At 40.1% G+C, this 12861-nt stretch overlaps 1 protein-coding gene across 1 annotated transcript in view; it reads left to right on the top strand.

Moving 5' to 3' along the window:
• Positions 1 to 12861, top strand: part of ATP8B4 (ATPase phospholipid transporting 8B4 (putative)) — a 281261-nt gene that overhangs the window by 252947 nt on the left and 15453 nt on the right. The window contains exon 25 of the mRNA XM_062206643.1: positions 11870 to 12008. Within this exon, the coding sequence (XP_062062627.1) occupies positions 11870 to 12008 (139 nt within the window). The remainder of the gene's footprint in view (positions 1 to 11869; positions 12009 to 12861) is intronic.

The raw sequence follows: 12861 nt of genomic DNA, 5'->3' as shown, positions 1-12861 counted from the left end.
TATGAAAAATGAAGTGATCTTTTTGTCCTGAAGATGCATTTCCAATTCTCTGGATTCTCCTTCCAGAGAGAGGAGGGCAGCTGTGGGATGCACGGAATATCTTTACATGTTTGTTTACATATTTGTTTACCTCCACGTCAGGCCTATTGCTTGATGCTCCAAGAGATGATTTATCTGGAGGAAACAGCCAGTGAAAAACAGTTTTCAAACTGTCTTTGGCATTATACAGTATGTCAATAAGAATAACAAATGACCTGGAGATTCACTATAGGCATAACATGTGACAAGCATTGTATGCTTTTAGTGAAATTGGTCTCCACAATTAGCCCTACAATTTTTGGATAACTTTGTCTTTTAATTATAAAAAACTTATTTAATATCCATATATATTTTGTTTTTCCTTCTGCTTGTCCATAATGGATCTTCTTAGATGCTGTAACAGTAGTCCCAGTATTATATTACCTTTACATTTTGAAGCTGTTTTTCTCATGAAGTATCAGTTCTTGCTTCAGTTGGATGTAAGTTACATTCCTCCTTTTTTACAACTTGGGAGGCCACAGAGATAATCTCTCTCTTTTTAAAGATGTTATTTACTTGAGAAGTAGAGTTACAGACAGAGAGAGGGAGAGACAGAAAGGTCTTCCATCCACTGGTTCACTTCCCAAATGGTCACAATGGCTGCAGCTGGGCCGATCTAAAGCCAGGAGCCAGGAGCTTCTTCCAGGTCTCCCACGTGGGTGCAGGGGCCTAGGCATTTGGACCATCCTCTACAGCTTTCCCAGGCCATAGCAGAGAGCCAGACTGGAAGAGGAGCAGCCTGGACTAGAACTGACACCCAAATATTATGCCAGTGCTACAGGCAGAGGCTTAGCCTACTATGTCACAGTCCTGGCCCCAATAACCTCATTTTTAAAATATTATTTATTCACAAAAAGATTATGGAATTTTGCATCCTGATTGTAAATTCTGAACAATTCTTAATCTTGATTATCAAATTTTTATAGTGACCCATGCTGCTTAGAGGGAATTCACACCTGGGACCCTGGCCCTCTCTTGCAGGATGTTTTGGGTGGGACCATCCAGATCTATTTGGTTCAAGCCTTAATGGACATTTGCCTCTTCAAGAACCATTTTCTTCCTCCACCTCTTCAAGGGCGGTGGTGGCCCTACCCACCCCTCCAGTGTCACTTTTCACAACATTCATTCTCTTGGCTCCTGGCATTCACCACTCTCGTCCTTGTGTTGTGCCTTAGCTCTTTTCTGCCTGAGACATTATTCCGTATGCTTCCCTCAGATGTCATCTCTCAGAGAGGCCAACCTTGGTTCCCCAGTTAACATGAGGTCTACACCCTCTAGTGGAATAGAACTCACTTCTTTCATCTCATGGCTGTCATCTCTACTTGTCAGTCCATATTTAGTTGTGCATTCCCTTGTTTTAATGTCTCTCTATGTTCCAGATTAGAAGCTTCATGAAGGCAGTGGTAATGTCTACTTTAGTCCCTGTATACCCAGGGCCTACATACTGCTTGGAATATTTCTTGAGTATTGAGAAAATGAGGAAGATGTTAAGAGAAACTTCTTTCTCTTTTGATCCTGTCATAAAAAGAATTCAACTGGGTATTTTAAATCCCTAGGAAAGAATCATTATAAACGACTTGAGCTGATGGAATTATTTACTCACACGGTTTTCAAACCTGTCCATAATAAATTCCCAACCCATTTGGGAGACAGAGTCCTTCTGTGCTGAGTCTAGCTAATTGACCTACTTGAGAAATGTGGAATGTAGTACGTGCGTAGGCTTCTAGAGGCCTTCAAAAGCAAGGCACTGTGGCAAAGTCCCGGTGCTATGTGGTCTCAGAAGGTGGACTGTGCTTCAGGCCTCACAACCTGCAGCCAGACAGAAACTGAGCCTGTGGTGCCTTTACTCACTGAAAATATTTTTATGATCATATTATATGCAGGAAACTTTGGGAAAAACGTATAAAAGTAAACAGTTAAAATTCACACATAATCCCATATCAGTGTTAATATGGGAAAAAGATAGTGATCAGATTATATATAATTTTATATCTTATTTTTTCATTTTAAGTAATGAACATTTATTTTATTCTTGAAACATTCTTTGAAATCTTCCTCTTTTAAAAATTTATTTGGGAGGGGCTGGTGCCGTGGCTCACTTGGTTAGTCCTCCGCCTGCAGTACCAGCATCCCATATGGGCACCGGGTTCTAGTCCTGGTTGCTCCTCTTCCAGTCCAGCTCTCTTCTGTGGCCCGGGAAGGCAGTGGAGGATGGCCCAGGTGTTTGGGCCCCTGCACCTACATGGGAGACCAGGAGGAAGCACCTGGCTCCTGGCTTCGGATTGGCATAGCTCTAGCCATGGTGGCCACTTTGGGGGGTGAACCAACAGAGGGAAGACCTTTCTCTCTGTCTCTCTCTCTCTCACTATCTATATCTATTCCTGTCAAATAAAAAAAAAAGAAAAAAAATTTATTTGGGAAAGAGGGAGGGCATGAGGGAGGGAGGGAGGGAGGGATGGAGAGAGAGCACAAGAGTGTGCACTGCCACCTGCTGCCTCACTTCCTGAATGCCTACAATGGCTTGCACTGAGCTGGGCTGAATCCATGAATTGAGAACCGGGTCTTCCATGTGAGTGGCAGGGATCCTACTACTTGGGCCATCACCTGCTTCTCCTAGAATCTGCATTAGCAGGAGACTAGAACCAGAACAGAGCCAGGACCCAAACCCAGGTACTCCATTGTGGGATGTGAAAATCCCAACCTATGTCTTAACCATTAGGTCAAACATCCTCCCTGAAATAATATTTTTAATGGATATAGTACAGTATTCCTGCATATGAATGTCACTATGCAAATAGTGGTAGCAAACCTTCATATACATAGTTCCTAATGTGATTCTCTATTTCCTAAGAATATGGTATTTTTTTTTAAAAGATTGATTTATGTGAAAGGCAGAGAGAGAGAGAGAGAGAGAGAGAGAGAGATCTTCCATCTGCTCTTTCACTCTCCAGATGGCCACAATGCCCAGAGCTGGGCCCATTGGAAGCCAGAAGTCTGGAGCTTCTTCCAGGTCTCCCACGTGGGTGCAGGGGTCCAAGGACTTAGGCCATCTTCTACTGCTTTCCTATGCCATAGCAGAGAGCTAGATGGGAAGTGGAGCAGCTGGATCTCGAACTGGCACCCATATGGGATGCTGGCACTGCAGATGGTAGCCTTAACTGCTAGGCCACAGCGCTGGCCCAGAATATATTTGTAAAAGTAGGCATTCTGGTAAGATATGAGGAAGTATAAGGCCCTTGCCATACACTGCCAAATAGATTTAAGTAGGTTCTCTCACTTTGAGCTTAAGAGTAACGCCAGCACCGCGGCTCACTAGGCTAATCCTCCACCTGCAGCACCGGCACCCTGGGTTCTAGTCCTGGTTGGGGCGCCGGATTCTGTCCCAGTTGCTCCTAGTCCAGTCCAGCTCTCTGCTGTGGCCCGGGAGTGCAGTGGAGGATGGCCGAAGTGCTTGGGCCCTGCACCCGCATGGGAGACCAGGAGGAAGCACCTGACGCCTGGCTTCGGATCGGCACAGCGCACTGGCTGCAACGTGCCGGCCATAGCGGCCACTTGGGGGGTGAACCAATGGAAAAAGGAAGACCTTTCTTTCTCTCTCTCTCTCTAACTCTGCCTGTCAAAATAAATAAATAAAACATACCCTCAGTAGGCCTTCACTGCTTTAGAGATTTACTTTGAATTATTTTATAACTTTACGTTAATGGCCTTTGCTGCCTGGGAAATAACTAATGCATGGTGAATATACCAAGTTTACTATTTGTGAAGGAATATTTTAGGGGCAGATGTTGTGGCACAATGGGTCAAGGCACTGCTTGGGATGTCTGCATCCCACATTGGAGTGCCTGGGTTCAAGTCTCATCTCTACCTCCAGTCCAGCTTCTTGCTAATGAACATCCTGGGAGGCAGCAGATGTTACTGGGGACATTTGTGGAGAAAAGCAGTAGATAGAAGATCGCTCTCTCTCGCTCGCTGTTTGTCTTTTAAATAATAAATAGGACTGCATGGTAATGAGGTATAGTTGAGAAGCACTGGAATATAATGATCATTGCAATGCAGACAAGATGTCACGTACTTTACAAGGGAAGTGCTAGAGCTCACCCCTTGGTGGCTGGGATCTCTTTGCCATGTTGCACGGTTAAAGGTCTCTGTATCTTACCCACCTATTCCCATCTCAAAGGTTTCGCTTCTATATGATTTCTCTGTTCTTTGAAACCATCTCCACCCCTGCCATTAATTCTGAGTGTCAGAAGGACTCTAAGAGCCAGGAAACTGAGGAGAGCTCCTGGACAGGAGGAACCAGGCTGCAGATAGTGGCCCAGAAGCAGAATGGGTGAGAGTGAACTCCAGGCTTCTAGGATCTGGCATGCTTTGTTTGCTACTGTACTTTTAATCAAAACTACATTGCCAGACACAGATAGGTATTTGTTGAATAATTGTAGAGGCTTGAGCAAAGGCAGTAAGAAGGATTTGGTTGAGGTATTCAACCCTTCCAAATGTCCAAGTTACAAGCTTGTCTTACTCTGTGTGACCAAAGAAGGCCTAGCTTTGGTGGCAGCCTTCAGAAACCTATGTCATTATTACCACAACAAGTGATATCATGCATTAGACTATGCACAGTGGGCATTATTGTCATTCTCTACAGATGAAGCCCAGAGAGGTTAAGTGACTTCCTTGAAGTTGTATAGTATATCCTAGAGCTACTAATCTTATTCCACTGTTGTTTGGCACCAAGTATTCTATTCTGTGGGGAGACTGATTAAGATGCAATTTTTTTTTTTGACAGGCAGAGTTAGTGTGAGAGACAGAGAGACAGAGAGACAGGTCTTCCTTCCATTGGTTCACCCTCCAAATGGCCGCTACGACTGGTGCGCTGTGCCGATCGGAAGCCAAGGAGCCAGGTGCTTCCTCCTGGTCTCCTATGTGGGTGCAGGGACCAAGCACTTGGGCCATCCTCCACTGCACTCCCGAGCCACAGCAGAGAGCTGGACTGGAATAGGAGCAACTGGGACAGAATCCAGCGCCCAAACAGGACTAGAACCTGGGGTGCCAGTGCCGCAGGCAGAGGATTAGCCAAGTGAGCCACGGCACTGGCCTTAAGATGCAATTTTTTAGGAAATCTGAAAACAAAGCATACATTGAGCATAAAGGAACATGTTAGATACTGTCCCAATCACCGGGACAATCTCATTAGCTCATGTAATTCTTTTCATAGTCTTATGAAACATGAGCACTATTGCCACAGATGAGGAAATAGACTTGGCGGCAGGGCTAAGTGACTGTCTAAGTCACATGGGACGTGGTCGGCTTCCTGAAGAACACAGTCTGCTGATTCTAGAGGGCCAGCTCCAAAGCCACGTGGGCCTCCGTTCTTTACAAAACAGGCCGTGGGCCTCTCCACACACACACACACAGCGGTTACAGGTATGCTCACCCCCTCTCTCTTCAGTGAGGAGATATCCAGCACAGCACATCAGCCTGAAGGTACATGGGAGGGAAACTCTCTAAGAGATGACAAACTCACAGGTCTTTGCTTCCGTGTTAAGATTTCAACTTGAGGAATATACAGATTCCCAGTCCCAAAGGTCATTTTAGTCCAACTCTTTGAGGAAGGTTATGACTTCTTATTTCTAGGAAGCCCTGAGAATGTTTCTTTTGCCATAGAATTCTCGGACCTCAGTATGCAAGTGACTGTAGTCACTGAAGCTCAGCAATTTTGGCTTTGAACAAAAATTGCTATCTTTAAAATATGGAATAACATTAAGGAATTTTGTGAATAAGCTCATATTGACAACAGCATTAATATCCCTTCCTCACTGTCCAACCTTGATTCCACATTGTGGCAACAACAGCCGTGAAGTCCATGGTCTAGTGTGACAGTTATAAATCCTAGGTCCTGCTGATGCTGCAGGCCATACTTGGGTAGTTTCTATTTCCTTTGAATATCAGTTCTTACAGTCATTTGAATTATAAAATGCTCCTTTTAACATTTCAAACAACAAAGTGTTCAAAATGAAATGTATCATCTTCCTTTCTTCCCTTTTTTTTTCATTTATTAAACTTTTATTTAATGAATATAAATTTCCAAAGTACAGCTTATGGGTTACAATGGCTTCCCCCCACCCATAACTTCCCTCCCACCTGCAACCCTCCCCTTTCCCGCTCCCTCTCCCCTTCCATTCACATCAAGATTCATTTTCAATTCTCTTTATATACAGAAGATCAGTTTAGTATATATTAGGTAAAGATTTCAACAGTTTCCCCCATATAGCAACACAAAGTGAAAAAAATACTGTTGGAGTACTAGTTATAGCATTAAATAAGAGTGTACAGCACATTAAAGACAGAGATCCTACATAATATTTTAAAAAAATTAATTAATTTTCAATGCCATTTCCAATTTAACACCAGGTTTGTTTGTTTGTTTTTCATTTCCAATTATCTTTATATACAGAAGATCGATTCAGTATATAATTAGTAAAGATCTCATCAGTTTGTACCCACACAGAAACACAAAGTGTAGAAATACTGTTTCAGTACTAGTTATAGCATCACTGCACATTAGACAACACATTAAGGACAGATCCCACATGGGATGTAAGTACACAGTGACTCCTGTTGCTGACTTAACAATTTGACACTCCTGTTCATGGCGTCAGTAATCTCCCTAGGCTCTAGTCATGAGTTGCCAGGGCTATGGAAGCCTTTAGAGTTCGCTGACTTTGATCTTATTCCGATAGGGTCATAGTCAAAGTGGAAGTTCTCTCCTCCCTTCAGAGAAAGGTACCTCCTTCTTTGATGGCCCCGTTCTTTCCATTGTTGTTGTTGTTGTTCTAGTACTAGTGGTTGAACTCTGTAATTAACACACAATTATTCTTAGGTGTTTAAATTTTAACTGAAAAGTGATCCCTGTTAAATATAAAAGTGGAAAAAGAGAGGGAGGAGATGTACAATTTGGGACATGCTCAATCGGACTTGCCCCAAATGGTGGAGTTAGAAATGTGCCAGGGGATTCCAATACAATCCCATCAAGGTGGCATGTACCAATGCCATCTCACTAGTCCAAGTAATCAATTTCAGTTCACAATTGATGGTTCTGATAGGTCTAAGAGTCAAAGGGATCACATAAACAAGACAAGTGTCTGCTAATACTAACTGATAGAATCAAAAAGGGAGAGAAAGATCCAACATGGGAAGCGGGATACACAGCAGACTCATAGAATGGCAGATGTCCTAAACAGCACTCTGGCCTCAGAATCAGCCCTTAAGGCATTCGGATCTTGCTGAAGAGCCCATGAGAGTATTGTAGGCATGGAAAGCCAAGATACCATGGAAAAGAAAAAAAAGAAGACCTAAATGAAAGATCTCTGCGAGTGAGATCCTTTCTTTACTATTATGATTATGACAGCTTAAATCCTTCCATATTTTTTCTTTGCTTGAACACACACAATTCAGCAAAAGGTGTCATAATTATGCATATTATTCTGTAATATGATATTCTCACTTAACTAGATATTCTAGAAGTTTTCCAAATTAAAATACCTTCACATCTATCAATTTTTTAATAGCTACACAGAATTTTATAAAATGAATATTCAATAATTTATCAGTCCTCTTAGGATATTTGTTTTTTTATTGATGCAATATTACAATGCATACATTATGTGTATTTTATGTGCAAAGTCAGATAAATCCCTAGAAATGAGATTTATAGGTTCAGAACTTGTAATTTTTTTAGAGACTTATTTGAAAGAGTTCGAGAAAGAGAGAGAGAACAGACAGAGAGAGAAAGAGATCTTCCATCTGCTGGGTCACTCCTCAAATGTCCACAGGGCCTGGGGCTGGACTGAGCCAGAGCTAGTAGCCAGGAGCTTCTTCTAGGTCTCCTACATAGGTGCAGGGGCCCAAACATCTGGACCACCTTGTGCCTCTTTCCCAGCAGGGAGCTGGACTGGAAGTGGAGCAACTGGGACATGAACTAGTATCCATGTAGGATACCAGTGTCGCAGGTGGCAGCTTAACCCACTATGCCAACAATGCTGGCCCTAAAACTCCTACTTTTTTACCAATCTGCTGGGTGAAGATATTTTACTGTTTTCATTGCTAGATCAGAGAATAGGCACATTTTAAATTTTCATAAATACTGCTCTAATACTTCCCCAAAAAGATTATAGTTACAAATAGGTTTTTTTTTTTTTTTAAGCAAAAAGTTTTATTAGAAGCTGCTGTGTAGCTCCGGAGTTTGCCAGAGGTCAAGTGTACTGGGGAGAACCTCAGCTGGATACAATGCCAAGGGAAGCAACCCGAACCACATGTCTGCGTAGCTGTAGTGGAAACACTGTTGTTACCATCTCTTATGGCTTGGTTTTGGTTACAGTAGGGACTGGGTGCCAAACACTGAGAGAGGTGTCCTAAAGTTGGCCATAGTGATTATGATTCTTATCAAGTTCCTGTATTTCCAGGAGATTTTAGCTTACATAAATCAAGGCAATGTTATTCACTACATATAAGTTCCTGACTTAGTTTTTCTTTGTAGCTTTTTCATTTTTTCATGATTAAAAATATTAATTTAAGCTTCATTTTTAATGTTACTTTTGTTTCTCTTGTTTTTCTATTTGCCTTTCCCTAATATATAGTCTGAGCCAATCCCTTCATGCCCATTTATTTCTTATTTCATTCTACTAGTTTTATTCCTTCGATAAGGGAATTGAAACTACTCATTTTTTGTAATAATATATATTTAATCTTTTTTTTCAGTAATTTTTATTTTTAATTTTTAGTGGACACACACACACATACACACACAATCGATTGCTTATCCACTGGTTCACTCCCCAGATGCCTATGACATTGAGGGCTAGGTCAGACTGAAGCCAGGAACCAGTAACTCAATTTGAGTCTTCCATGTGAATGGCAGGTACCCAACTAAAGTCATCATCTATTGCCTCCTAGAGTACACATTAGTCGGAACCTGGAATCAGGAGTATAGCAGGGACTTGAACCCAGGCACTCCAAAATCAGTTGTGAGCATCCCAAGTGGCATCATAAAGCTATGCCAACTGCCTGATCTGTTTAAAATTACTTTGATTGCATTTGGTTATATTTTTGTATTTTTTCATTTTTATACTTAGATGCATTAAATGTAATTTAAAAATATTCTATTTCCCATGAATAATTTATATACTTTATTATATTTCTATTTTTACTAGTAATTTCTCACAATTATAATAGTCTTTTAAATCATTATGTTTATATTTTTATCCTAAAATTCCATAATTATGTATTTCATTCAAATATCTGTTCTAATTCCTTCTGCACTCACCTCTAATTAAACAGTTTTGTAAATATTTTATTTTACTTGTCCTTCCATGTCCCTGTTTGCATTCTCAACTCTTGTGTGCTAATAATTTAGACTTTTTGTTACAGGGTGTTATTAAATACTCCTTTAACATATGTTTTCACTGTTCAAAAATTCTTTCTAAATTAATACTGCAGCTCATAGTCACATTATTACTCATTTAGAACTAAGTATAAATTTACAAGAATCACCACTTACCACTATTTTTGTGCTATGTGTTTTGTTTTTTTGAAGTCTTGGCTATACTTTTTATTTGCAGTAATATTCTTGAGTAATTTGTTCAGAAAGAGCATTTAGATGTGACACTTTTGAGCTCAAAGCTTTCTTTCTGTTTTTATATTTAAATAATGTGTCTGGGTATAGGATTCTTGAGTTGGAGCCTCTTTCTTCAGGAAATATCTCCAAGTTTCACTGTGGAGATTGGATGTTCCATTGATGCCTTCTTTATTTAGAAGTTTGAGTTCTTTATCTTTGCACTTCACAAATGTCACCAAAGTGTGTCTTCCTTCATTAACTTGCCTGGGGTGTGGAGGCACTCTCAGTCTGAAAATCTATGGTATTTGTTATCACAGAGCAGTTTTCTTGGGTCATTTCTTTGTTACTTCCCTATTCTTTTTTCTCTTTCTAGAATGCCATTAATTGTATATTGTGCTCATAGATCTGATGTCTATGGATTTGCCATCCATATTTCATGTGTTTTTGCACATGCTTTCCATTTCATCAAGTTTTGGTTCTCTGTTGTGAGATACTATTTCCATTTGTTTATTCCAGATATTAATTCAGTTCTCATAAGTGACTATTCTTATTTGGTTTCTCTATTGAATTTTAAAATTCAAAAATAGTGGTTTTTATTTCAGATATTTTTTCTGTGATCTAATTGCATATCCTTGAGATCTTATTACAGTTTTTTTGGTTGTAATACTTGTCTGTCTCATCTATTAGTTCTGCTTCAATAGAAGTCACCTGTTCTTGATTTTTAGCTGAGTTATTTTAAATGGGTTATTTTTCTTTGCCTACTCCTACACACACAAGTCAGGCTATCATTGTCTCTTGATGGAGATGAGCTGACAGTGATGGAAGGTAGAGCTGTAGATTTTTGTTTAATGTCTGCATAGCCAAATGAACAACAACAAAAAAACCAATACCTCTTTGCCAAGACAAAGATGACCTCTTAAAAAGAGAAAGGGCTTTTCCTTTTCTATTCTCCTCAGTTCACATCCCAGGATGTTAGCATACTTCTAAAAGGACAGTAGGGGCAAGTGCTGTGGCATAGTAGATTAAGCCTCCACCTGTGGCACTGGAATCCCATTTGGGTGCTGGTTCATGTCCTGGATGCTCCACTTCTGATACACCTCCTTGCTAATGTACCTGGAAACCAGTGGAAGATGGTCCAAGTGCTTGGGCCCTTACATCCGCGTGGGAGACCCAGAAGCTCCTGGTTTCAGATCGGCCCAGCTCTGGTCGTCGTTGTAGCTATTTGGGGAGTGAACCAGTGTATGAAAGACCTTTCCCTCTGTCATTCTCTCTGTGTCTGTAACTCTACCTCTCAAATAAATAAATAAAATGCAAGTAAATCAGAAATGGGAAGAGGTAGTGTGTCTCCACATGTTGAGAGGGATCTGTTTACTGTACAGGTAGGGCCTTCTTAGGCAGAAAAAAAACTTGTGATCTTGCCCCAGGCTCTACTAGAAATGCAAGCATTCACTTAGATTTGGACCACTTCGGACTCTGAGAGGCAAATAATACTAGAAACTACTTTTTCCCCTCTGGAGAATTCAAGGGTTCATATTTACCAGTGGTTTCCTTGATTGTCTAACACCAGACCACTCTTAGCTGAGTTGCTACAAGTTACTGGAAGGGAGAAGGGTCTGTGAACATGTTCCAAGGCCATTACAAATTCCAGTTTCTAATGTTTACACCAAAAAGAGGATCAAGAACTTTCTTTGTTGTTATTTGATCAATTTAAGAGATAGGATCATCAAAATGAGTTAGAATATTGATGTAAAGAAAAACATGCATATGTAAAAACAGAGATGTGAAAGTTCATGTATATATATCATAAAATTCACAGTTGCCATGCTATAAAAATATTTTTTCCAGTAGAAAACTTTTGAGAGCAATTTGGAAAGTAACTTTAAAATTATAACCTGTTTTGCTTTCTCTTTTGCACAAAAGGAATTAAACATTTTATTTCTTGATACTAATCCAAACTTGGCAGATGTAATGGCTTGCATATATAGGTTCTTACACTGACTGTCTATCTGGACTATTCAGTTAAATCAGAACCCCGTGTTTGTGCAGAAAGTGAGGATGTTTGTTACTGGCCTGCTAGCTAGGTAGGTGCAACATTCACAGAGCAATTCTGGGGAAACATCACTTGGTAAATGATGTTCTTTAGATCCCTACAGATGTTTCTGCATTTTCTTTTATTTACAGATGGCCTTGGATACCAGTTACTGGACTGTCATTAATCATGTCTTCATCTGGGGCAGCATTGTCACTTATTTCTCCATTTTGTTTACAACACACAGTTATGGCATGTTTGGCGTCTTCCCAAATCAGTTTCCCTTTGTTGGTAAGTGAGTCCTGTGGTCTAGTGGGCTGACATTTATTTGTCTAAATAACTTATTTTTATGTGTATTGGATGAGGCTGTGGATGATCAATGATCTTTTTTCTAAGAACTGATTGATCTATCTGAAGTTTTCTACACTTGGGAGCCAAAAGAGTAGTTCCTGCTGTCTCTACCCAGTGCAGAAGAATCATTAATGATAGCAGCTTATAAGTTCTCAATAGCTAAGATGCATTAGACTATCTTCTTGCAAATACACTGGGTCTATCAGAAATCCTGTCAAATTTTCATAAGTGATAGAAGAGAAATACAAGATGCTCCCTTTTATGCCATATTATCACCAGTTTCTCAAAGTACAATACTGTAGAACTTATTTGCATTTAGATGAGGAAGAAATAACGTATAAGTTAAAGCCTTTTAAAAATTGCTGGACATTAATTCATAAATGGCATAAAGGGTAGGCAATTGTAGTTATAGAGCTTGCACTTGAACCCTGACTCTCTAACTTAAAAAGCTGTGATGCTGGGAACGTTTCTTCTTTTTTCAAAGTCTCAGGCTCTTTAATTATGAACTAAGGATATTAATAGTTACAATTTTTGTAGAAATTTTATGAGCGTTAAATGAAATATTGCACATAAAATATTAAAATATATTATGCTACATAGCAAGTTTTCTGTAAATGTTAACTGATTATGGTGACTATTGTTCAAGCAAATGTGGCTTGATTATTGGTTGGAGACATTACAGAGAAATTTGAACATCAAATGGGTGGCATAGAACCCCCTACAATCCTTTCACTTTGAGATTCTATTACTACACAAAGAGTATACATCTAGTCAGTGTGCAGAGTACACTACC

The sequence above is a fragment of the Lepus europaeus genome, chromosome 11 (genome assembly GCF_033115175.1).
Source record: "Lepus europaeus isolate LE1 chromosome 11, mLepTim1.pri, whole genome shotgun sequence".
NCBI lineage: Eukaryota > Metazoa > Chordata > Mammalia > Lagomorpha > Leporidae > Lepus > Lepus europaeus.
Note: the sequence above shows the minus strand (reverse complement) of the source record. Positions and strands in the feature narration are given on the sequence as shown.